This window comes from Ornithodoros turicata, chromosome 3, assembly GCF_037126465.1.
Source record: "Ornithodoros turicata isolate Travis chromosome 3, ASM3712646v1, whole genome shotgun sequence".
Classification (NCBI taxonomy): Eukaryota; Metazoa; Arthropoda; class Arachnida; order Ixodida; family Argasidae; genus Ornithodoros; species Ornithodoros turicata.
In genome coordinates this window covers 10386501-10413334 of record NC_088203.1, presented here as the reverse complement: position 1 = coordinate 10413334, position 26834 = coordinate 10386501, and the positions used below count along the sequence as shown (strand labels likewise).

Sequence of the window (26834 nt, the reverse complement as noted above, 5' to 3'; positions counted from 1 at the left end):
AACAGTTCAGTTGCAACAGTTGTAACCCGCATGGACATCAGCGCTATATACTCTTTTGATCTATTTTCTAGTCTCATTCGATGTCTTGTCGTCCCCATCATTCATAGTCCAGGACTCCAGGGGCCCAATGGACGACGACCGCACGTTTACACCGTTTTGTTTGACCGGGATTTCAAATCAACCTTAAAGGAGTCTTAACTACATTAATGGTCGTATGTTGTCTCCAAAACTACGCAGAGTGAAAGCAGGAGTTTCACACAACCTAAATACGTCGAAAAATAAAAAATAAGCGTTTTCACTATTTCAAAAGTAGATTGAAGAGCGAAATCAGCTACATGAAACGATTCAAAAAAGAAAAAAAAAAAAAGGTGCCGACGCCAGGATGTTTGCATAGCTTGTTTGTAGCCTGCATCGGCCAACATCACCTACACTCCGAGAACTTCACCGCATAGGACGCTGTGCTCCAAACAGTGCCGCGAATGATAGGGTTATCGCTTCTGATTGGAAGAGAGAGGGGGGCGTACGCCTTTTTGTCGCAATTTTCATATACCCATATACCCAAAAGTCCGGATATGCAGTACTGTGCCAGCTGCCATGCTTTGAAAATGAAAGGGAAATCCCCGTTGGAACTGTGCACCGTAGGTCGAGCTTCGCATTAAAGATACAACTTTGCGTACATAAGGGATAGTGTTGGTGGCTCTGCGCACGCGCAAACCATATAGAAAGCTTTGCATAGTGCGCAGGACCACCACGCTATTCTTTCTGTACGCTCAGGCGATAGCGCACGATGCACTAAAATTCAGTATTTTGTTCGGACGGTGCCCATGTTCCCTTGTGCTCCAGTGTTTGTAGAGGGATGACCTGGTTGTGAGATCGGTTATCGCCAAGAAATGTTCCGAATAGACCTCTCCTTGTTTGTAAACAAGTGACGTCATAGTGTTCGATAGCGCTACCAATTTGGTAGAGTTCAACTACACTCTTAAAAATGAACTTCACCGCATAGCACGCTCCTAGCCAACCGCTATCTCGAATGATATCGCCATGTGCCCTGATTTGTTGAAAACGGGAGGCGTGCGCCTTTTTTGTGACACTTATGCGGTTCATAATTGTCACAGAAAAGGCGTACGCCTACCGTTTTCAACAAATCAGGGCAGATAACGATATCATTCGAGATTATGGTTGGCTAGGAGCGTGCTATGCGGTGAAGTTCATTTTTAAGAGTATATGCTCGTAGCTACACTCTTAAAAATGAACTTCACCGCATAGCACGCTCTATCCAACCACCATCTCGAATGATATCGTTATCTTCCCTGGTTTGTTGAAAACTGGAGGCGTACGCCTTTTTTGTGACAATTATGAACAGCATAAGTGTCACAAAAAGGCGTACGCCTCCCGTTTTCAACAAATCAGGGCAGATAACGATATCATTCGAGATGGTGGTTGGATAGGAGCGTGCTATGCGGTGAAGTTCATTTTTAAGAGTGTAGGGGCGAACAAGGTCACGCCCGAAAGACACGGTCACGATGGTCCCTGAAAGGGACGGGACCTTCGGTCCTACTTGTCTTTCAATATGAGGCAGCGAACAAGTGCCCGTTCCCTTCCGATTTGTTTCGGTTTCAGGCTGTCTACCAACGTCATGATGACGTTTCTCGGGTAGAGGTCTATTCCCAAACAGTGACTCCCTAGCCTTCTATTTCGACTTTGTACTCTTCAAACTCTTCTAGCCACACCCATCCAATCCCTCGCCCGTGTTACCGTATCACAGGCCCGTCAAGAAAACACGGTCCAGCCAGCAAGACCTTCGTGTAGAAGTGGATGCCCGCATTCTGCATTTATTTTCGGTGCGGAATATAGCCGGTGAAAGAATCCGGTTTTTTGATAAACCCATATAAATACCGATAAACACCCCTCGAATCAGCTTCAAAGGAAATGGCGTAAACAACAGATTTATAAAGAAACCACTCATTTCTTAGTCATGGCAACCGGAAAAGATGTACAAAACGTTGCGGAGGGACATACTCTTGGCTAGTGGCTCTGAAAAAAACAAACAAAAACAAACACAAACACAATTCAAAATGCAGAAAACACAAGTGGTGGCACTTATAGTGTTGAGGACGGAGCAAGTTCAACAAATAGTGCACAACGCGTTCTGTAATAGACCTGTACCTGTTTGTAAACAAATGCCGTCATAGTGTTCGACAGCGCCCCCAATTTGGTTTAGCCACCAAACAGTTTAGAAGCATCCTTCCCAATGGCGTCATCACGCCAAAGCAGCCCATGCAATGGGATGAGGTCTCAGCGCGACCACGATCCTTCTCGACTTGCTACTTCAGCGGCCGCGCGCAGAAAGAGTGCTCAGACTGCCCATCGGAAATCTGTCTGGTTCCTGCGGGAGAAGGGACATTTGGCTGAAGTTTGCGGTTCCAAGAATTTCGAGAATTATCCCATGCTCCGCTGACACATGCTAAGCGACAGTTGACGACAACTACACAGCCCAGGTTGAACTGGATTCAGGAGCTGAGGTTTCTGGAACTGGAGGCTAACCTTTGCGTGTATAGGGCTCGTAGTTGGTACATCTGCAGAGGCAAAGGAAACCAAGCTCTTAACGGTTGCATGTCATCGAGTCCCCGTCAGTGCCTATCCCGGGTCTTCATGCTATCCAAGCCCTGGAAGCTGTCAAGTTCCTCGGTAGTTTGAACAGTAGTCCTAAGGCAACACTTCACACTGCGTTGTTTCGTTGTCCGGGTACCACTATACGCGATGACTATACTGTTCGCCTCAAGCAAGATGCCGTGCCGACTCTCACTCAGTGCACGTCGTCGGATTCCTATCTTATTTCCAAGAGGTCGTTGATAATTTGGAGAGCGAGTGTCGTTCGTCGTATCGATAAACCAACTCCCTGGTGTGCGGGACTGGTGATCGTCAGATGAGGGACAGTAGATCATCTTGCGCTGTCTCTACCTCGTGTTTCGGATATTCCTGCATCGACTCGAGCCCTTCAAAATGTGAAAACTAGTTGGACTTGGCAGTATGAACAGGAGGCAGCGTCCACACTCCTAACGTCGGACCATTGCTTGGCCAAGTACCACACGCCCTATATGCCACGAGCGTTTATTCTGATGCCATCTCCTTTTGGCCTCTGTGCGGTTCTCCTCCAGACACAACAGTCAGGCGAACGCTGGCAGGTAGCCGTTTCATCAATGTAGATGGCTACAACGAAACAAAGATACAGACAGACGGAGAGAGATGCCTTTGCTAAAACACGGGCAATCCAGCGGGTTTCATGATGCACTTTCTTCAGGATGCGAAACTGACCATCTTCCTCTTGTGCCGCTGTTTAGCTAGATGAAACTAGATGTTCTACCTCTTAGGGTGCAACGGGTCAGACTAAAGACAATGCGCTATCAGTTCCGGATGCTATGTTCCAGATGTATGCTAAGTTGTTCGGTGCGGCTGATACATTGCCTCTCAACCCTCTCGGGGATAATTAACTGGACGCTGCTGAACGTTTTGCTACTGAAGTGATGACTTGATACTGATGTAATGACGCTCATTACTTGGGAACTATTGCCCGTGAATCTCCGGGACGTAAGGAGAAAACAGTGGTGTTGAAGACGGCTGCACACTTGTCAGCAATGCTGGTCGAAGCAGGCCGAAGAAGCAAGGCTGGCCAAAGCAAAGTGTACCGCTTCACGTGGCGAAGTACCTGTCCGTGAAAGATATGCCTGTCTCTGTCTGTAATGGAAAGCAGTGGTCTACACCTAAAAGACAGTTTCGTAAACCCCTCCTCTCGTTCGCCAGCACTTTTTATGCTTGCAGTGCACTAATCGTACTAAGGCTCTTGCCCGTGAATCGGTGTGGTGGCCAGGTTTGATAGCCGAAATTACTTCTCTCGTTGCTAGTTGTGAAAAGTATGCATGTACTCGAGTTAACTCAGCCCAACCACGTCTCCACCGGCCTCCCGGGACACCGATAGCAAGTTCTAGGCCTGAACCTATTCCACCTGATTGGGGGTGGTGGATTATTCTCGAAAACGTTGGAACGGCTCACGGCTCGTCGACGTATTCAGCAGCAAGTGAGGTCTGTCAGTGGTCCGCCCTTTTCATCAAGATTGGGGAGGCCGAGACGACGATCCGTACGGTAAAAGACTTCCTCCGCAATGCGAAGGATCCATATCTGTCCCCCTCAGCTATGGGAACACAGCACGTGTAAGTGGTTTCAGCCTGGCCGAACTCCTTATGGGGATTCAATTACGAACGCTTGTACTAAAGACAGAGAAGCGAGCTTCGCCCACACTGGCAGGCGGTGGCAAGGAAAGATTAGACAACAGGCTCGGGTGTCATGGGGCTAGAGATCGGCTGTCACTTCAAGCAGCAGGAGAACAGGTCTGGGTTTCTCCGGGACAGGTATACGTGTTACGGCATTGAGCCCTGCGCAACATCCAAGTTCCCGTGATTCAATCTCCGAGCCATAGAATAGCGACAACGGTACATTGCATAAACCTTAACGGAACTTGTAACTCAGGAAGGAGGGGAGGGGGGTAGATGTAGTGGCAGAGACATTTCAGTAGTCCAGTGGCGTCACCGGTATTCACCGCCAGGGGAGTGGCGGGTCTTTGCCGGGTCGTCGGAGCAGGGCCCTTTTTGACCACGCCACCCGATATTTTGGACAACCGGCGTTCTGTTTTTTTTTTTTTTTCACCACACCGCATACAGTATATTGCAGCTCGCCAGGGTAGTTGCGTGCGGGATCCATAAATGCCGTCGAGTCACCTCAGTGTTGGAGGGTCAGGATGTCCACACCAAGCTTTATTGCTAAAGAGAATGTTGCTCATTGTAGAGTAGAGCTATTACGTGACCGGGGCACCAATGTTACAAACTTTCAGAAGAACGCGAGTAGTTCCTACAGGTTTAAATAATAACGTTACCAGATGACGTCTGTTCGTACTCCGCTTGAGTAGAAGCTGTTGGAGACGCTCAGCTAAAAATTGTGTCCTCGGCAGCGCGCAGCTTGACGCTGAACTGCAAAGGTGCGCTCCGACGTCGGACGCGACGGCGGAAAGAGGATGGCGGAGGCCCGTTCTCCGGTGCCGTTCATGCAGGCTCTCCTTGCGCGACTGACGGCGGCGGACTGCAGCGACCACCCATTCAAAACGGATAATAAGACGATTGCGTCCAGGTCTCGCGTCCCTCGCACTCGTCGCTAATGACGAGAATACGGAGAGCCTCGGTGTAGACCTCAGGCTGTTCGCCGCACACAGCTACGAGGGCGCGAATCCATTATTGGGAACGTAGCTTAAGCGGGGATGGACGTAAAGGTCACTCATTGTCTTCCCTCACTGCAGCACCAGAGGAGGACTACAACCAATACTACTATGGCGCGTCAGAGGGGTTGACAGACCAGTCGGGATACGACCGTAAGAATATAGCTGGCACGAAGATCATTGTTCTATCTCTTTTATTTTCTCTTTCAGAGATCACTGGATTTCCTCAAGACTACTCTGAAGGTACATGATCGCTGAAGAATATAAAGCGCGAAAAGTCGAGACGATGGGAGGAGACACACACTCGCTCGTCCGCACAGACACTCGTTCTGTATGTTTCCTTCTATGGTCTCCGTCTTTTCGCGCTAAATTATTCGGTGGTCATTTAGTTAACACTGATGTTTACTATTGCACAGTCCAGTACACTCTTAAGAAACGGGTGTACTTTAACTCCTTTTTTGCCACATATACTCTCAAAAAGGGTGTCTCCTCACTCCCTCAAGGGAGTAGCATGACACCTTTCTCCCTATTGGAGAGTAATTCTTCTTTCCGGGAGGGAGTAACGGAATAATGTTACTCCCTTGAGGGAGTGAGGAGACACCCTTTTTGAGAGTAATTGTACTCTCTAAAAGGGCGTTATATATGTGGCAAGGAAAGGAGCAGAGAGGGAATATGCATCAGCTGAAATGCCGCGAGCAGTAACCCTAGGAGGGGTGAGTTAGGATAGGGATTCGTCGATCATGTTATCGTTCAGCCAATTTGCTCTACATCTACTTGCACTGGAAATAGTACCTCCAGAGACATTTTGTTTTTTACATGGCATGAAACTCTTGAACGAGTTCGAGTTTCCAAAAATTCCTTTTCCTTCCTGCCTCACAGTACGTGTTTCTGTATTTTTTTTTACAACTCACCCTTTTCTTTTTCTTTGTTGTTCGCGTAGAGACGTAATGTTCACGCACATAAAGAATCCCATATAGTGAGACAGGGCCGTGTAACATATATACTTTCTGGCCTTTTTTAAATGTCGACTCTTCATATGGAATTTTAGTCAGCAGTTAAGGCAGCGACTTGACGAAGTAAGCCAGCGTGAGGGTTCAGGAAAGACTCATAACGTCCTGAGCGACGACAGGTCTTGGCCGCGGACTTGCACAAGTGAAGATGCGGCTTCAAGTGAAGTCAGATCTATGAGCTCGGGGGGTTAGTCTTGTCAGAGCTAAAGGCATGAGAATGAATAAGCTTTTTGCAACAGTTTTGCTTCGTGCCGCCCCGAAACGTTGCAAAGATGTAGACTTAACCGCCTTAGAAAGATGTAGACTTGGCCGCAGAAGCCCGACGATGCAATGTGCAATACTTTCTTTTTGATGTCTATTACTTTCTGTTTTCAGTTGAATCGGGTTTTTTTCCCCAGGATCAACGTGAGTACCTAAATTGCGTAGAGACTCTCTATCACCATATAGTATGATAGGGCAGCCTTAATCTCGTCCGAATAAGCTTTTTGCGACTGCTCTGCTTCGTGCTGCCTTCTGCTTCATTTTTTCCGTAAGGTTGCAACGGCTTGACGCAATGTAGACGTGGCCGCAGCGTAGCAGGACTATGCAAAGCGCAATACTTCCTTTTTTAATATGGAATACTTTGTTTCCAGTGCAGCCGGAGCTTTACCAGCAACCTAGTGAGTACATAAATGAGTGTTCCATCTCGAAACATAAAAAAAAAATATATATTTATAGTGGGACGAGCAGCCTTAATCTTGTCCGAGGAATGAGAACACTCCAAGAAAGAGTGTGTAGAGACACCACCTGGATCAACGTAGCGTCAGATAAAGGGTGTAAAAGGGTGGTAAAAGAGAAGTATCTTATATCCAAATTGCTACAAAAAGGCGTACGCCCCATCACTCACCGAATCGGAAGCGGTAGCTCAATGATTCGTGGTAGAGTGAGATAGCAGGTGCAACTTTGAGGCACAAAATATGCGACAACAATGACCTCCTAAAGGGGTAACTGCTCGACCTTTCTTTAAGAATAAGCTATTTCTAATTGCTCTGCTCCGTGCTGCCCTCAGTTTCATTTTCCGCAAGGGTGCAAAGGCTTGATGCAACGTAGACGTGGTTGCAGAAAGTAGCCCGGCCATGCAATGTGTGATACTTCGTTTTTTGACATGGAATGCTTTCTGCTTCCAGTGCAATCGGGGCTTTCCCAGCTGGATCAAAGTAAGTACGGAGATTTCATTTCATTTATTAAACCTTAAGGGCCCTTACAACGGGCATTACATAACGGGGGAATTGCAAAGAGCTAAAAAGAAATATACAATAACAACAATTACGAAACATTCGTATGTACAGAGTGTGCACTTAACTTTCAAAAGAACAGCTGTTCTAGATAGTGGCTAAAGCGGGAAAGAAGGGGCAATACTTGTGGGAAAATTGGGTCGGGCGACGGAGAGAGCATGAGCATCGTAATCCTGCAACAAAGCCTCGAGCAACTTCGAAATCTATGTCCGCAAGACGAAATTGAGCATTTGTCTCAGTAGTTGCAGCGGGGCTATAAGGACTTACGAACAGCAAGCGCACATGGAGGTGTAATGAACGTCGTGTCCTTGGCCTTCCTCCTGCGTCCCCCTCCACTGCATACACTGCTAAAACAGAACTTCACCACATAGCACGCTCGTAACCAACCATCATGCCGAATGATATCATTCTGTGTCATGATTTGTTCAAAACAGGGAGGAGGCGCCTATCTCGGACACGATAATCTGTCCCAGATAGGCGCCTCCTCTCATTTTCAACACATCAATGCACAGAATGATATCATTCTGAATGATGGTTGGCTGGGAGCGTGCTATGTGGTGAAGTGCTGTTTTAACACTCTTAAAAATGAACTTCACCGCATAGCATGCTCCTAGCCAACCATTATCTCGAATCATATCGTTATCTGCCCTGATTTGTTGAAAACGGGAGGCGTACGGCTTTTTTGTGACAATTATGAACAGCATAAGTGTCACAAAAAAGGCGTACGCCTCCCGTTTTCAACAAATCCGGGCAGATAACGATATCATTCTAGATGATGGTTGGTTAGGAGGGTGCTATGCGGTGAAACTCATTTTTAAGAGTGTACTCTGTAAGAAAAGAGGGTGTGAAAAAGTAGTACCTGCACTGTTAAAACAGAACTTCACCACATAGCACGCTCCTAAGCCAACCATCATTCCGAATGGTATCATTCTGTGCATTGATTTGTTGAAAATGGGACGAGGCGCCTCCCCCCCTGTTTTGAACAAATCATGACACAAAATGATATCATTCGGTATGATGGTTGGCTAGGTCACGGTGACTGTGTAGGTCAACATAGCTGTTGATAAAGGATGTAAAAGGTTGGCAAAATCAATTACCCTATGTATCCAAACTGCTACCAAAAAGGCGTGCCCTATCATTCGTGGCAGTGAGGTAGCAGGTCGAACTTTGCGACCATTTAGGTACACTCTTAAAAATGAACTTCACCGTATTGCACGCCCTTACCCAACCGCCAATTCTCGAATGATATCGTTATCTGGCCTGATTTGATGGAAACTGGAGGCGTACGCCCTTTCAGTGACGCTTCTGCTGGTCATAGTTGTCACAAAAAAAAAGGCGTAGGCCTGCCGTTTTCAACAAATCAGGTAATATAACGATATCATTCGAGATGGCGGTTGGATAGGGGCGTGCTATGAGGTGAAGTTCATTTTTAGGAGTGTTGGCTAGGAGAGTGCTATGAGGTGAAGTTCTCTTTTAAAAGTGTGTACTCTGGTCGAACGTATGTGCTTCCCATACAGTTGCGTTCTATCTGCGTCGTTTACCCGAAACTCGCTAGAACGTCTTGAACAACTAAGGACTGGCCTACGGCGTAATTTTGAGTCGTATTTGTGTCGCGCCTGACCTGGGTTGTCATGGTGGTTCCCGCAGGTCTTCTGCATGTATTATCTCTGATACGTATAGGCCGGTCCCATGGTGGCCGATTGTCTGCTTGAGCGTCCCTCTCTTCCTTCCTATAGGTGGGGCACCTAGTACCGAGTAAGTACCTGTATAGGTTTGTTTCTACATGCATCAATGGCGTTAACGCGAGAAGCAATGCTACAATGAAAAAAAAAGAAAAGAAGGCTAGGAAACAAGTGCAAAGTGCAATAGAAAAACTCTGTCTAAAGCCGTGGGCTTGTGAGACCTGGCGCCCATCTAAGCCAAGCGTCATTCCCCGTCTGAACAGCTCTGGTTTAATATCTCTCAAAATGCAGGAAAAAGGACGACAGCCTCGTCGGCTTCATTGTCGGTAGCGTGTGTCTCCTCGTACTAATATCGGCTCTTGCGGTCTACCTGGTACTGGCGTCCACCGGTGAGTTCAGACACCGTCCAAACACCAGACGGCTGATTGCTTCGGGCGAGCTCATCACTATCGTAATCTTGACCATTGTAACGATCATCGTCTAGACATCCCAGTTTGACTGGAGGAGCCAGTGGAGTAGCCTTCTCACTTGAGTCTAAGCGGGGAGTCGAAATACTACCCGTGAAGGAAACGAGTATTAGCCAAGGCCGTATGCCTTCATCGCCTATATCAATGAAATCGTACATCCATGATTCGAATCTATATCCTTCCGATTTCCGGCCAAGAATGATGCCGGTACGCCACGACATTATAGTGCTTATGCAGAGTTATGACGAATTCGGTGGTCATGGCGATACGATCTAGAGCTCGGAAACTGGTAGCTTGGCGCCCGGACTAAAGCACGTGACCGTAGTCACTGGAACAGGAGTACCGGGAATCTAGCGGTTTTGGTCCCTTGGATCACGCTAGGGGCATCACGGGGCTAGGGGCTAGGGGCATCACGGTCTTTCGACTTCGGGTTCAGTTGTCAGCTAACCTATGATGTGAACTTGGATGTGCGGGACAATTAGGGCCCTCGCCACCCGGCCGCTTCGAGGACGACCGGAAAAAGTGCTAGCTGTCAAAGTCCTGACCCTCAAAGTTGCCACGAGAACACAAGATTGGTACGTTTTGACCAGGGCCCTCAGTATAGCGGTGGGCAGTGGAGAGAAGACAGTACTTGCACTAAGTGCACAAATAGGATATGGATCTGATACCAATGTATAACCGAGATACAGTAACAAGTACAACATGGAACAAAATGGTAACCCCCCCCCCCATAATAGTAATAGATTACAAATACATTGCTACAAAAAAATATGGACCTTGAAAAGGCAACAGAACATTACTATGAGAAACGCTGGTTACCGCAGTTTGTTCTGGAGAACGGCACCGGGTCATGGATTCCTCTTGTGGCGTTACGATATGTTACTATAAAGCGCCAACCGCATGAGACGTTTTGCGAGCGGCAGGGCGTCGCGCTTTTCTCAGCGACAAACGCCGCTGGCAAGAAACGCTCGGAGCTCACCGCACATGCAGCGTTTCTACACCGGCGGATGGACGGCGTCTCATGCGAACTGCGTTTCCGTAATCTCAGGGAAAGCAACTCTACGTAACTTGATGAACAAGTGAAGCGAAACAAGTGAAAATCTCACAGGTGCTTTAGAGTGATAACGCGCTGTAACGAACACGATAATGCAGCAATGCACGCTCACGAAGCCATGTGAATCCCGGTCCCGCTATTAACAAGGTACCCGCTTCGTGTATTTAGACGTAGCGAACTCAGCATTCCGTTTGACATCTTCATCAAGCTGTTGCACACTTCTCCTTCTGTTTTGTATGTTGGACGCTCGCACAAGAATTGCGTTCTTCGGCATCGGCAACTTCTGTTCTTCTGCCGAACACCGTGGCCGAACAGCAGCCTGAGCGATTCCGCGTGCCGCCATCGATGGGGGCTCCTCAAAATTGGGCGCGTTAGGTTCGTGCTTCGGGAACATCCCCTCTTTCAGGGGATCACTTAACACCTCCAAAGTGACTTCCGGTGCTCGTTCCCTGGTGCACCATGCGCACCCCTTCTTCGGTGCTGGGGAGCCAGGGAACGCTGGGGAAAAGCGGGGCCAGTTCCGGAGCGTGACGCATGTTCCGGTGTGCTGCCTTTCGAAACGGCGCAACCGTTGCAACACTTTGCAACCGCCCATGCTCTGTGTGTTTCCGGAATCATCGGATGTCGGCGGTAATAATAATATTATAGAGGACTGCTATGGTCTACTGCTATGTTTACTGAAAAGCAGACGACAGAAGAAAGCTCGATAGGTGGCGCGCGCTGGGCGCTGGGGCTTCCGAATAGCCTCACAAACACCATTAAGTGGAGACACCAAGGGTACGTTCCCCTGAGAACCCGGGATATGGCGCTCGGGAGCCTGCATAACGCGCCCATTGGCACGACCGGATGAACCTATCCCCAGGTTAATCCCTGATTGGCCACTTGCGAGCGTCGTCCCCGTCTCTTCCGTCGCCCAACCCTGAATTATCAATTCGCCTCGGACTTCGAGGGGAGCGTCGCGCGCATACAGTTCCACGACGCCTTGGTTTGACGCTCGCCATATGCCGCGGCAGGACGCTCTATAAACGCTGGAGCAACGCCTCATGCGGTTGGCATTTAAGTCTGCTGTCTCTAGAGGTACTGGGGTACGCCATACTGGGTAAAAAGCAGAGAGACAGATTGGCAACACCACGGACGCCTTTCTCCTGCAATAAATATATAGCATGTAAGTTTCCGAAGGTCGTGGTGGTCCAGTCCAAACTGCAGTGCCTCAGGTAAGATTCAACAAGCGCATGATAAATAATGTTAATATGGTAGGGGGCAAATGTTAACTATTTCTAAGAACGGCTCCCACAAAGTGACCCCGCGAATTCGCCTCAAGAGTGCCAACAAGGGGGACGGAGAGGCTCTTCTGATTCCCACGACCGGAAATCGGGAGAGTCTAGGTTCGAGTCCAGCCGTGAGCACCTCGGGAGTCATTTCGAGCCACAGTTAGTCGTTGAGTACAAAAGAGGTCTTAAGTGTCAGATATCTAATGCCTTTTATACTCGACCCGTAACCTCCTGCAAGGATGTTCATATACAGGGTGTCCCAGCTAAGTGTATGGATTTTAAAAAAATATATTTAAAAAACGCTTTCTCCAACATGAAATCAATTGCAATATAGCGTATGCTGAAGGGCACTCCCTAGGAGGGCATTAGCAAAGTCCAAAGGCAATGTCTTAAGCTACAAGGTTGTCCCAATGAGAACATCTGTTCCTTTCGGTCACCTGATATCGTAGCAGTTCGATAGATCGCCCGCAAAAAATTCGTGATGAAACGTAATTTCTTCTTAGGACGCGTCTTTTCTTCATCTCCAATGTGAGGGAGAAAGAGCACACTATCGCCTCTCGCGTCCTGGAAAAAGATTAAAAGGAAACAGAACATGCAACCCAAGATAAGGCCAGTTCCGGTACATTTGTTTTTGTTTTGTTTCCGCAAGTTATCTTCGCAAGCTCATCTTCGACGCATGAGGCGGCAGTGTGGTCCTTTCCCCTCTCACGTTGGGGATGAAGGAAATACGCGTCTGCGAAGATGCGCAACGAACAAAATAAAGAAAAAAAATGGCGTTCCTTCACACTAAAAACGGCGTTCTTAGCATAATAGGCCCCCTTATAGGAATTCTACTCTCTGCGGAGGTACTCCAGGTGGTATTCCGAGAGCTTCCTTATTTTAGTGGCTGACCGCGCTGCGTGACGGTAGGACTATGAAAGAATTACAAAAAGGTGTGCCAATGTACAAAAGCGATTGCTTCCGATTGGCTCAATAACCACGTGAGCGCCCTATAATGCTAGAGTTCGTTCCCACATAGGGACGTCAATATACGCATGCAACTGACTGCTGAGGTTGTCGGTGATATTTCAATCAAATAGCAATATGTTGGAATGTGAAATGCGCGACATTACCAAATTGCCAGGACCATTGTCCGTTATACGAAACACTGTGCAGACGCCATAGCGTACAATGAGCGATGTTTTTAAAAAGGGACCAACGGCGACGGCAGCGATGCTGACATACGTAGAGGAGGTGGAGGAGGTGGAGGAGGTGCAGGAGGTAGTTCACAAGTGACGGAAGAGGATGCAGTGATAACAGACTATGGGTACATAAACCCACCGCCAACGACCACCACAACAACAACTCCTACGACGACTAGCACCACCACTACTACGACTAGCACCACCACTACTACGACTAGCACAACGACTACTACTACGACTACAACTACAACTACAACGACCACAACGACGACCACAACGACAACGACCACGACCACAACGACTACGACCACAACGACTACGACCACTACGACAACGACGACTACGACTACAACGACGACTACGACTACAACTACTACGACAACGCCGCCGTTGGTGTCGACAGCACGTAAGGTTTACTTTGCCCTGTTCCACCGTTCCACCGTAAGGTAATAGCATGCTCTAGCCACCCATTATCTCCCAACCGTTATCGGTATCGGTAATGCCTCAATGCAATGCGAATTGCCAGGCACTGTTGACGGTTTCAGCTATACGCTACGTCTGCTGGCGGTATAACCACGCGACTGCATTGGTATAGCCGGGCTATCTGGGCAATATCAATTTGAAAGAAAAGGGGGGGGGGTGGAATCCAAGCCTGAGCGATGGGCAAGACACGTACTGGGTGGAATCCCTGCATTGCTGCCGCGTGGGGGAGATGAATTTCATTGAACCACGTATGCTGCGCGTATGTGGCATGTAACGCTCCGGGGCATGTAATTCCGTGAACACTTTAATCAAAATCGCATCGTGATTAAAATATCGTTGAAGCTCATTCGCACATTTGAGCTGACACGAACATCTTGCCAATAGTAATCCGAACTGGCGTACGAAACTTTGACAGTGTTGTGGTCACAGTGATGTGGTACATACGTCCAAAAAGCGTCTAGCATCGTGTACACTCCGAGGACTTATTTCGCCAATAATCCATTTCCCCATTCTGCGATTAGTGCTGCTGTAGTAGATAAAAAAATGCGCCACAGCTGGCAACAAGGATCTGCGAATTTATGCATGTAGAGGGATTAAGTGATCCATTCTTTTCGTTTCATCTGTTCTTTTTTTTTTTTTTAGCACCAAGATATGACTTCATCTTCCAACCGCTTGTTTGCACCGTCGGTCGCCGTGCCTTGCGGGAGAACATGTACCCACCGTCCGGCATCTGTGACGTCATCATCTTCACCCATGTCTATATCATAAACGATGTATTATTCTCCGATACTCCCGGCCCCTTCCAGACCTTCACAAAAGTCTCGGTCAGCCGCCCCACCGACATGTTCGGCGTTTCGTTTGACACGAGGTTGGTTACTCAAGAGTATATATACGTTACTCTTATTCCTCCGACGGCAATAGCGACGCATTAGGAGGTGAACACAGAAACAAACGTTTGCTGGCCCTACAGAGACCGGCGGTTCGTATAATAGCCGATGTACCTATACGATGCACACACAGCCTTTGTTTACAACTTTCATAATGAAGATAATCAGCTACTTGCTCCACGACAAAAATAATGTTACGTTATACTTGTTTGCGTTACGAGGGTTTAGGACTAACCATATATACGGCCATCAGTCCCCATCTTATACCCTTCCATACGGTTTGAACAGATTTCAAACAGTTTTCATACTCTGAAGGTGTATATCAATGACCTCTCCTATTTAATTTGATATACTGGGTAGCAGCTAAATTTGTTATGTTGTACACAATGCCATTGTAGTATTCTGTCATGGTTGTGTTAGACGCATAGCACCTCTCGTGGCCGGTCATCATCTCGAATGATATCGTAATACGCCCCGATTTGTTGTGCGCATTTTTGTGACACGTATGCTGTTCATAATTGTCACAGGAAGGCGTACGCCTTCCGTTTTCAACAAATCGGAGCAGACAACGGTATCATTCGAGATGATGGTTGGCTAGGAGCGTGCTATGCGATAGGCTATATCATTTTTAAAAGTGTAGTATTAAAGGTCTATCCTTATGTCAAATAACGTTCCATATTTCGCACTAAATAGATGATCCTGTTCATTTGCTGATGTTAAAGGGTAATACCCTTGTCAAGCAGCTTCGTGCTGCTTTGTGGCTTCCCTGTGATTGTGTTTTTCTGTGGAAGTTACAATAAAGATCCTTTAAAAAAACTCCACCACAAAGCACTCTCCTAGCCAACTATCATTCGGAATGATATCAGTCTGTGCTTTGATTTGTTGAAAATGGGAGGAGGCGTCTGCTGAGACACATTATGCTTATGAGAGAACTGATGTTCTCAGGCTGGAACAACATAGAAGGGACAATCACATACAACAAGGCCACATCCCTGGACCGGTAATGTACACTCTTAGAAATGAACTTCACCGCATAGCACGCTCCTAGCCAACCATAATCTCGAATGATATCGTTATCTGCCCTGATTTGCTGAAAACGGTAGGCGTACGCCATTTTGTGACAATTATGAACCGCATAAGTGTCACAAAAAGGCGTACGCCTACCGTTTTCAACAAATCAGGGCACATGGCGATATCATTCGAGATAGCGGTTGGCTAGGAGCGTGCTATGCGGTGAAGTTCATTTTTAAGAGTGTAGATGTGGGAAAGTCCTACAGCTGCACTCTTAAAAATGAACTTCACCACATAGCACGCTCCGAGCCAACCATCACCCCGAATGACAACGTTCTCGCCCTCGATTTGTTGAAAACGGGAGGAGGAGCCTATTTTGTGCCGTGCATAATGGCACAAAATAGGCTCCTCCTCCCGTTTTCAACAAATCGAGGGCGAGAACGTTGTCATTCGGGGTGATGGTTGGCTAGGAGCGTGCTATGTGGTGAAGTTCATTTTTAAGAGTGTAGCTAACCTTTTCAGCGACTTAAATCTTTCAACATTATGCTTGTCCCAGGTAGGCGCCTCCCCCCTGAACGAAGGGACCATTTCTTCGACTAGACTTAGAGTGCACTCTTAAAAATGAACTTCACCGCATAGCACGCTCCTAGCCATCCATAATCTCGAATGATATCGTTATCTGCCCTGATTTGTTGAAAACGGTAGGCGTACGCCTTTTTTGTGACGATTATGAACCGCATAAGTGTCACAAAAAAGGCGCACGCCTCCCGTTTTCAACAAATCAGGGCAGATAACGATATCATTCGAGATTATGGTTGGCTAGGAGCGTGCTATGCGGTGAAGTTCATTTTTAGTGTGAACTTAGCTCGCACATAGCTCGCTCCTAGCCAACCATCGTCTAAAATGATATCGTTATCCGCCCAGATTCGTTGAAAACGGAAGGCGTACTCCTTTTCAGTGACAATTATCAACAGCATAAGTGTCACAAAAAAGGCGTACGCCTTCCGTTTTCAACAAATCAGGGCAGACAACGGTATCGTTCGAGACGATGGTTGGCTAGGAGCGTGCTAGCGTTGGGCGTGCGTGTGACCACCAATTAATGTAAAATTTAACTCGTGTATGTCTTGAAGCCAACCATGACCTTAGCCGTACGTGGGTCTCCGCTTCATAACCAAACGTTGTTTCAGGCGCCAGGACGTAACCCAGTTCCATTTGAGTCAAAAGGAGCCACCATATATAAAGTGGGCGTGGAATAGAAATATCAAGCATTACGCAGCTCTGTCAACTCCACTCGACTTCAACGCCACGGATCCTGGCACCTATACTTATATCGCCAGATTTGCTCTTGCGGTGAGTGAATTTGTCCCGCCTGCACGTGCTTTGCTTCAAAAGCTGAGCTCCACAGCACGGCATGCTCTGTGCCAACCATTGCCACGATAGGGCTCTCTTCTGATTCTGATTCGTGGAGAGAGGACGACGTACGCCTTTTTGAGTCAATTATCACAAAAAGGCGTACCCCCCTCTTTTCGAATCAGGAGCGATAACCTTATCGTTCGAGGCAATGGTGGGCGCACAGTGTGCTATGCGGTGAAGTTCAGTTTCTTTCTTTTTCTTTTTAGTGTACGTTACGTGACAGCTTCACTATACAGGGTGTCCCAGAAAACGTGTCATTGAATTTTAATAAAGAAACTACACCACCTAGAGTCATGCGGTCAACGGGCTGGGTTTTTGCCACCTCCTCATGTGAATGTCGTGTAACGTAAGTTTAATTATGTAAATTCTTGCGAGCTTAAGTCTGAACAGCGTGTCTAATTTACTCAAATTAATGATTACAGGGATATTCAGGAGCTATCCCATCGGAAAAATAGCCGAACATCGTGCTCTACGTAGGTCGCACAGAATAGCGCACGATTAATTTTTCAGCGCAATCTGTGTCAGTCCGACGAAAGGAGGTTGGAAACCATAGGTGGGGAGTAACGCGTTACATTCGAGTAGTGAAATATGGTAACGCATTACATTTGGGAGAAAAGTAATGAGTAACGTAACGTCATTACATTTTTAACAACTAACGCGTAACGGCGTTATGCGTTACTGCGTGTTCGGGAACTTGAAAGATTGAGCGAGGACCGTGCCTGCAGAATCCTGGAAAATCCCCGATTTTTCTATTCATCTTCAACAATGACAAGGTCACATCGACACCCACGAAGAACGCAAAAGAAGGGTTGTTGACCTACCCTGGTTGCGATGCCACCTTTGTTTACCACTGTTTTTCACTCCCTCTGGTATTTTTCGGCGGCAGAAAAGCGGCAGAAAGATAGCCTGCCTTTACTGGCCGCCATGCCAGTAAAGAGCTGTCCAGTACTGGCATGGCGACGTTTGAGTTACAAACATATGCTATACGTGCAGCCAAAGAGCTCCGGCTATTTCTTTTCTTGTGTACTTCACTGGCTTTGCACTGGGCTTTCAGTGAGTGAGTTATCTCACCCTGACGGGAGGAATCACGTGTTACGTGACCTTCTGACGCCATCCACTCAAACGTTGCATGCCTGCGTACTGTTCATGAGGCCCAACAAGGCCGAAACAGCTGTCCAGTACTGGCATGGCGACGTTTGAGTTACAAACATATGCTATACGTGCAGCCAAAGAGCTCCGGCTATTTCTTTTCTTGTGTACTTCACTGGCTTTGCACTGGGCTTTCAGTGAGTGAGTTATCTCACCCTGACGGGAGGAATCACGTGTTACGTGACCTTCTGACGCCATCCACTCAAACGTTGCATGCCTGCGTACTGTTGATGAGGCCCAACAAGGCCGAAACAGCTGTCCAGTACTGGCATGGCGACGTTTGAGTTACAAACATATGCTATACGTGCAGCCAAAGAGCTCCGGCTATTTCTTTTCTTGTGTACTTCACTGGCTTTGCACTGGGCTTTCAGTGAGTGAGTTATCTCACCCTGACGGGAGGAATCACGTGTTACGTGACCTTCTGACGCCATCCACTCAAACGTTGCCTGCCTGCGTACTGTTGATGAGGCCCAACAAGGCCGAAACAGCTGTCCAGTACTGGCATGGCGACGTTTGAGTTACAAACATATGCTATACGTGCAGCCAAAGAGCTCCGGCTATTTCTTTTCTTGTGTACTTCACTGGCTTTGCACTGGGCTTTCAGTGAGTGAGTTATCTCACCCTGACGGGAGGAATCACGTGTTACGTGACCTTCTGACGCCATCCACTCAAACGTTGCCTGCCTGCGTACTGTTGATGAGGCCCAACAAGGCCGAAACAGCTGTCCAGTACTGGCATGGCGACGTTTGAGTTACAAACATATGCTATACGTGCAGCCAAAGAGCTCCGGCTATTTCTTTTCTTGTGTACTTCACTGGCTTTGCACTGGGCTTTCAGTGAGTGAGTTATCTCACCCTGACGGGAGGAATCACGTGTTACGTGACCTTCTGACGCCATCCACTCAAACGTTGCATGCCTGCGTACTGTTGATGAGGCCCAACAAGGCCGAAACAGCTGTCCAGTACTGGCATGGCGACGTTTGAGTTACAAACATATGCTATACGTGCAGCCAAAGAGCTCCGGCTATTTCTTTTGTGTACTTCACTGGCTTTGCACTGGGCTTTCAGTGAGTGAGTTATCTCACCCTGACGGGAGGAATCACGTGTTACGTGACCTTCTGACGCCATCCACTCAAACGTTGCATGCCTGCGTACTGTTGATGAGGCCCAACAAGGCCGAAACAGCTGTCCAGTACTGGCATGGCGACGTTTGAGTTACAAACATATGCTATACGTGCAGCCAAAGAGCTCCGGCTATTTTTTTCTTGTGTACTTCACTGGCTTTGCACTGGGCTTTCAGTGAGTGAGTTATCTCACCCTGACGGGAGGAATCACGTGTTACGTGACCTTCTGACGCCATCCACTCAAACGTTGCCTGCCTGCGTACTGTTGATGAGGCCCAACAAGGCCGAAACAGCTGTCCAGTACTGGCATGGCGACGTTTGAGTTACAAACATATGCTATACGTGCAGCCAAAGAGCTCCGGCTATTTTTTTCTTGTGTACTTCACTGGCTTTGCACTGGGCTTTCAGTGAGTGAGTTATCTCACCCTGACGGGAGGAATCACGTGTTACGTGACCTTCTGACGCCATCCACTCAAACGTTGCCTGCCTGCGTACTGTTGATGAGGCCCAACAAGGCCGAAACAGCTGTCCAGTACTGGCATGGCGACGTTTGAGTTACAAACATATATATATATGTGTGTGAGGTAAGAAGATCAGCATATGAAGAGAGTATGACGGAGTGTATGATGAGCAGGTTGACGCACTAGGCTCTATTATTATTATTATTCCATAGTGCAGGAACACCCTTAAAGGTGTTCGTCATGGGCAAACGTAAAAACGACCCTAAAGGTGTAAGTTTGGAATGATATCGCTATCTACTTAGTGACACAAAAAGGCGTATGCCTCCAAGGTAGATAACGATATAATTTCAGATGATGCTTGGCTAGAAGCATACTATGCGGTGAAGTGCATACACTGTGAATAGGGCACAAATAAAAAAAAAGCTTGTGTCCACGTCGCCCTGTGTTGCCCATGTGCTGCCCATGTGCTCCGATTGACATCTTGCAAAGCCACGGTTGTTACAATCCCATCTCTGCTGTTTCAGGATGTCAAACCGTGGCAGGATACCTTATCGTTCACTGAAGATGTGGGCCTTGAACAAACCTACCGCATACTAGGATTCAAGATGTTCAACTACGATACCGCTGGGTTCGAAGAAATGTTCGCAAATCACATTGATGAGATAGTCAGGTAAGGACATTTCCTCATTCTAGCGGTCACGTTTAGTATGGTATACGGAAAGCAAGGCACGTTGATAGGCAGGATGATAGGGTTATCGTTTTTGATTCGACGAGAGAGGGAGGCTTACTCCTTTTTGTGGCAATTGCCATATGCCCAAATTGCCACAAAAAGGCGTACTGCCGACTTCTCTCCTAGAATCCGAAGCGATATCGCTATCGTTCGCGGCAATGGCGTGCTATGCGGTGAAGTATACCGCTTACAGTATACATGTATGCACTGCGGATAACTACACGACTACGTTGCCACTCAAGATGGTTGGCTAGAAACATGCAATGTGGAGAAGTTCGTTTTATAAGAGACGGCCGTATTCCTTTTTTTTTTTTTTTTCAACATGTAATGGGTTTTAACGAGGTGTCTGGAAGCCCCTAATAAAGGGATGTTCGAAGGATTGTATCAGGTTTGGCATTCTGACGTTGAATAAAGCGAGCTCCTTGCTGGCTGGCCCGGCTGGACCGGAACCTGACTGTCTGGTCCGGACCGGAAATGGTCTGACAGTCCAACCAATCCAATGTACGGGAAGCGGTCCTATATCAGTCGGCGCGCTGCGGAGAAACGATCAACTATACCGTAGTGTGGACGGCTTTCTCGAGTCGTCTGCTTGTGCACGTTTATTCCAAGCTCAGTGCAGTAGTCGGAGCATTGAAGGACCGAACAGTATCTTACCATCGCGGCACAAGTGGTCTTCCAGTGAATATACACAAGAAGTACAGAAAAGAACCATTAACACCCAACATCGCCCGGCGTGTTATACCCACACTAGAAAGCTGATGGTGGCGCCCCTAACATAGGTCAATCTCGCGACGTATACAGGGTGTTTCACTAAAAGTGACCCCTAATAATTAAAAAAATGTACTTGAGATAAAAATGAGAAACCTTCTGCGTCATACTTGTGAAGGTTTCTCCCGCCCAAACATGTGGTTTCCATCAGTGTACTTACCAATGTACCAATGCCCTTTCCATGCTCCTGAAAAAGCATAGATTGAAAAGTTACCGTATGAAAGTTAATAATGAGGTGTACGGCCTGAAATGTAACTCTCAGTTACTGACGAACGAACTAACGAACTAGTTAAAAAACGAACTAGTTTTCGTCCAGGTTCGGACACAAAATGGCATTACGCAGGTACAGCGCGCGTGAGCAGGCGAGTTAGGCCTTGAGTTGCCTGCAGAGGAGTGCAGCACGCCTAGATCGTTTTTCCAACAATATACCTCTCCCGGTTTGTAAAGAAATGACGTCATAGTGTTCGACAGCGCCAAAAATTGAACTACGCTCGAAGCTAGAGGTGAACAAGGTCGAGCCGAAAAGTCACTTTCTTGAGGGGATTACGATGTCATGAAAGGGACGCGACCTTCGGTCCTACTCCTTCCGATTTGTTTCGGTTTCATTCTGTGTACCAACGTCATGATGACGTGTCTCTGGTAGAGGTCTATACGGACGCTTTGCATCTTTCTCCCTGTGGGCGCACAATGGTTCAGCTTCATTTCAATGGCAGCAGTTCCCACTTCCTGAATAAAATACTGCCATTGATTGAATATCACGTTTTTTGGCACAAAATGCCACGAACCGGAGAGAAAGCAAGAAAATATGTGCACGTGAGTGAAAAGCGAATTAAAAGTAACTTGGTAGTTACCACGGCGTAAAAGTACAGAGTTAAGTAACAAGTTACCAAAAAAGGAACTTAGTTACAGTAGCGAGTTACTTGTAGAGAGTTACCTCGAACTCTGAGAAAAAGCATATGGGTATCTTTTCTCCTGAAAGCGAATTATTTAATTTTAAGGAGAGATTCAGAAGATTCGAGATTTGTGGAGTTGCGCAACCTTCCCTGGATACGGATTCGACCAATCTCGTAGTAATATTTAGCCGTTCGTAGTGGGTGAAAGAGTGGGCTGTCAATCACAGACGTCACACACTAAATTACACCTATGTCAGCGTGAGAGGCGCGTATTTGGCAATATACATCCAGATCACACTGATATTGTACCCGTTCGAGGCTGATCCTGTCATAGATGGGTGTGAATTGGATGCACAACCACAGGGGTGTGTTAAGGCTGTACACTCTTAAAAATGAACTTCACCTCATAGCACGCTCCTAACCAACCATAATCTCAAATGGTATCGTTATCTGCCCTGATTTGTTGAAAACCATACCAAAACCAGTAAGAAACACGAACGTTGTCTTGATGGAGTTGATACACCAAGCAATTCCTCACTTTTTTTCCTGACTATCCTTGACTTTGCTGACCAAGAGCGAGGGAGGCTCCGCCCCCAAATGGCGCGCCAATAGGAGGACTCGGGAGGCGGAGCGCTGCGGCTTCTGCTCTTGCCTAATAGATGGCGCATCGGTAGCGCTCGGATCGGGATATGTGAGCCGCTGTCGTCTGCTTCTTCCGGTAGAGCTACGACCTTGAAGCCTCTGCTCTCGCGTAAGAGATGGCGCTACATTGGCGCTCGGTAAGGGCACGTGTGGTCGTCCCAACTTTGAGCCTTGACCTTGAGACTGGCCGGTAACCTAACAGAGTCGGTGTCATAGTATACTTCAGTCTTCTCTCCGCTTTCCGTTTCGCGTCACTTCTCAATCATGCCATGCGCGAAGTCCAAGAACATGAAAAACCCAATTCAAAAACAAATGCGGCCAGTGCGTTTACAAAACTGAGCAGCGTTTTATATTCTTTTTTGGTGAGTTCAGTTCAACCAGATCTCACACACTTTTAACCGTTTATGAAGTCCAGTGTCCTTTCGCCGGTTTTGTCAACTGACCGTAAGAGATTTGTGAGAAACTCACAGCACACCCTTGAAGACGCTAGTACGGCACCGTCCTGAAAAGGAACTCTGCAGGAAAATATTTCCGCGTGTTACGCGCACCGTTAGATAACGCGCAGGACTTCTTCCGAGCACTTTTTTTGCTGTATTACGCGTGCGTTATACACAGGAAAATACGCTATATTTTTTCCTTCTTTCTTTTTAACTTACGCCCTAGTTCTTCGTATGCCGACGACTTCCTTCGTACTTGGTTTCTTTGTGCACAATGGTAAATGTGGGCATGTAGTCCAGACAGTATACAGGTCCAGAGAGTAGGTTCCTAAAGGGGTAAGACCGTTTAGGAACCTTCCTTCATTGCTCTCTTTTTCTTTCACCCATTTGTATACTGTCTGGACTACATGGCGACATTGACCATTGTGCACAAGGAAACCGAATGTCTCCGGTGTCTTCTCAGCCGGAGTCTTCGACCTCTTCGGGAGGACGCTTTCTTTCAAGCGTCTTCCCGAAGAGGTCGAAGACTCCGTCTGGGTATGCACTATAAAGACCGTACGTGACCGCATATAGTGTCACTCTTGTCTTGGAACATGTTTCATCCGAAGAGCCTCGTTGCTGCTTAACTGTCATGGAGATCAGCTCAGACGTGCTGCAGGATATCGCTGCCCAAAGTAAGATAATCAGTTTCATAATTTCTTAAATGAAAAGTCGTGAAAATGGTCACTGATATTGTTGAGTGGTACTCATCTATTCCTCCCGGTTTTTATGAAATTGCATTTTTATGAAATTGCAAATTTATTTGCATTAGGTCAACCTGAGGTCATCAGATGGCTCATGGAGCAAGGTGCACTGCGTAGCGACATGCGCTGCAGACTATGCAATCGTCCTGCGACGCTGTTCAGCCCGGCTACGGGTACGGCAAGATGGAGGTGCAGGAACCACGGCCACAACTGGGGGGAATCTGTCTTTCATGATTCCGTGTTCAGGAAGTATAAGATTCCACTGAGACTCGCCCTGAAGCTGATGCATATCTTCGCTCATGACCGGCACACGTACAAGTATTTAACCCTGGAGTGTTCGAGAACTGCCAGAAAAATAGCGGATCGGATGATCGTTCGCTGGCTGTCCTTGTGCCGATCCGTCGTATCCGTGGCCATTCAAAGACAGATTGCAGCAGAAGGTAAAATTGGTGGAAGGGGAAAGATCGTAGAAATCGACGAAAGTCTCTTCGGCAAGCGGAAGTACCACAGAGGTCGTGTCAGGAAAGGTCATTGGGTTCTGGGCATGGTAGAAAGGGAAGCCAACCCAAACGCCAAGCGCGAAGGAGGCAAGCTGAGGGTTGTAGTTTGTCCTAACAACAAGCGGGACAAAGCCACCCTTATACCGCTTATCAGACGCTACATCAAGAGAGGGACAACCATAATCACGGACTGCTGGGGTGGCTACAGAAACCTCGAAACTCTAGGTGAAAACCCTGAGCAATGGAGACGACGTGGGAGGCGGAAGTACTACACCCACAAAGTTGTCAATCACCGGGTTGAGTTCGTTACAGGACCGAATCGTGAGGTTCATACGCAGACCATAGAGTCCACCTGGCGCGTACTTAAACGGTCGCTTCATCGTGGAGGCCCTCAAAGGAAAGACATTCAACGCTATTTGGACGAACAGCTGTGGCGGAGGCATGTTCAGAGGATGGGACTTGACCCGTTCATCAACTTCTTGGAGTGTGTTGGTACAGCAAAAAGTCGCGTCTTCTCGGGAACAGAGGGGCTCCGATACCAAACACGTCCCGTCTCTCGCAACCAGAACTTGGGCCATCATCCAGCACGCTCTCAACGACGACACAGTGCTGTACCTAGCCACAGGCGTACTATTACGGCTGTCATACCACGTGTGCATGTGTGTATGTTTTTCATTTTCGTCGCTATTTGTTTGTTCAATTGTTCAGTAAGCAAATCTGACCGCCGGCATCTCACATCATTCCTATTTTTCAACCATCAGAGCGTGCGGGTCCTTCTCTGCCACAGACCAACGCCGTGACTACAGCTGTAATGGTTTCTGCACACCCAGGTTCGAACGCGCAGGCAGTTCGACGGGTACAAACAGCACGAAGACATCGGATGCAGCAGGTCTCACCTTACTCGCGACCAAACGCGTCAAGCGCGGCTCCAGCTGTTACGGCGACTCTAAGCAATACAAACAACGTTCCCGTCATTGTAAGTTTGGCCACCGCACCTTTCCCACTGCAGGTAATGCCGACGCCCATAATTCTTTTGCATCCCGGGTTCGGATACCAACACCCGCTACCCCTGGGTTTTAACGCCCCTCATGGCGGTGTGGCTTTCCCCCTGCAAAACACCAGTTTCATTGTACAGTAGCAAGTAACAACATTAAGACATGGATGTGCCCAAGCTGCTAGTCAATAAACGGACGTTTAACTACCTACTCTTTGTGGTTTGTTTCTTTTCGCTTCAATCATTATCTCCGAAGGGCAAGAGCAGCATTTTCATTACAACCGGGCGACGAACATTACGGTGCACGGACATTTCGGTGCATGTCGGTGCGCGGACAACAGGGAAGAAAAAGAAAAAAAAAAAGGCGTTGGTAACTTGGCGTACTTCCGTAACTACTTACAAAAAAGAAAGAAGAAAAAGAAACAGACACAGTACAATTATTTCATATTATTTATTTCTGTAGAGGAGTAGAACAAGCAGCAACATTTCTTTACTTTTTGCATACTTCCGTAACAACTTACGCAGGTTTAGCAGTTAATACAAATAAATAGCAAAAAAGAAAGAGAGGCACACACAGTACAATTATTTTAAATGATTTATTTCAGTGTGAGGAGTAGAACAAAAGCAGCAACGTTTCTTTCCTTTTTCATGAGCTGAGACAATGTTCACGCATAGAGCAGCGCGAAACGTCGAACTGGCTAAAAATTTGGCAATGTAATGACACATCCATGAAGCATAATCGTCAAAACTACGCAGTATACTTGCGTAACTACTTACAAAAAGGAAAAAAAGAAAGAAAAACACAGTACAATTATTTTAAATGAAGAGCGAAGCGAAACGTCGAACTGGCCAAAAATTTGGTAATGTAATGACACATCCATGAAGCATAATCGTCAAAACTACGCAGTACACTTGCGTAACTACTTACAAAAAGAAAAAAAAAGAAAGAAAAACACAGTACAATTATTTTAAATGAAGAGCGGAGCGAAACGTCGAACTGGCCAAAAATTTGGTAATGTAATGACACATCCATGAAGCATAATCGTCAAAACTACGCAGTACACTTGCGTAACTACTTACAAAAAGGAAAAAAAGAAAGAAAAACACAGTACAATTATTTTAAATGAAGAGCGAAGCGAAACGTCGAACTGGCCAAAAATTTGGTAATGTAATGACACATCCATGAAGCATAATCGTCAAAACTACGCAGTACACTTGCGTAACTACTTACAAAAAGGAAAAAAGAAAGAAAAACACAGTACAATTATTTTAAATGAAGAGCGAAGCGAAAGGTCGAACTGGCCAAAAATTTGGTAATGTAATGACACATCCATGAAGCATAATCGTCAAAACTACGCAGTACACTTGCGTAACTACTTACAAAAAGAAAAAAAA

General features: G+C 47.1%; 2 protein-coding genes across 2 annotated transcripts in view; both read left to right on the top strand.

Moving 5' to 3' along the window:
- LOC135388037 (uncharacterized) overlaps positions 1 to 26834 on the top strand; it is a 34948-nt gene that overhangs the window by 1366 nt on the left and 6748 nt on the right. Inside the window, exons 2-12 of the mRNA XM_064617320.1 lie at positions 5345 to 5416; positions 5474 to 5506; positions 6649 to 6678; positions 6906 to 6932; positions 7440 to 7469; positions 9284 to 9302; positions 9521 to 9618; positions 13213 to 13611; positions 14331 to 14556; positions 16774 to 16936; positions 20257 to 20402. Coding sequence (XP_064473390.1) covers positions 5345 to 5416; positions 5474 to 5506; positions 6649 to 6678; positions 6906 to 6932; positions 7440 to 7469; positions 9284 to 9302; positions 9521 to 9618; positions 13213 to 13611; positions 14331 to 14556; positions 16774 to 16936; positions 20257 to 20402 — 1243 coding nt within the window. The remainder of the gene's footprint in view (positions 1 to 5344; positions 5417 to 5473; positions 5507 to 6648; positions 6679 to 6905; positions 6933 to 7439; positions 7470 to 9283; positions 9303 to 9520; positions 9619 to 13212; positions 13612 to 14330; positions 14557 to 16773; positions 16937 to 20256; positions 20403 to 26834) is intronic.
- Positions 23744 to 25911, top strand: LOC135389887 (uncharacterized). Its single transcript, XM_064619927.1, has 2 exons — positions 23744 to 23876; positions 24014 to 25911. The coding sequence occupies exons 1-2, from the start codon at positions 23834 to 23836 to the stop codon at positions 25243 to 25245; spliced, it is 1275 nt and encodes a 424-aa protein (XP_064475997.1). The 5' UTR covers positions 23744 to 23833; the 3' UTR covers positions 25246 to 25911.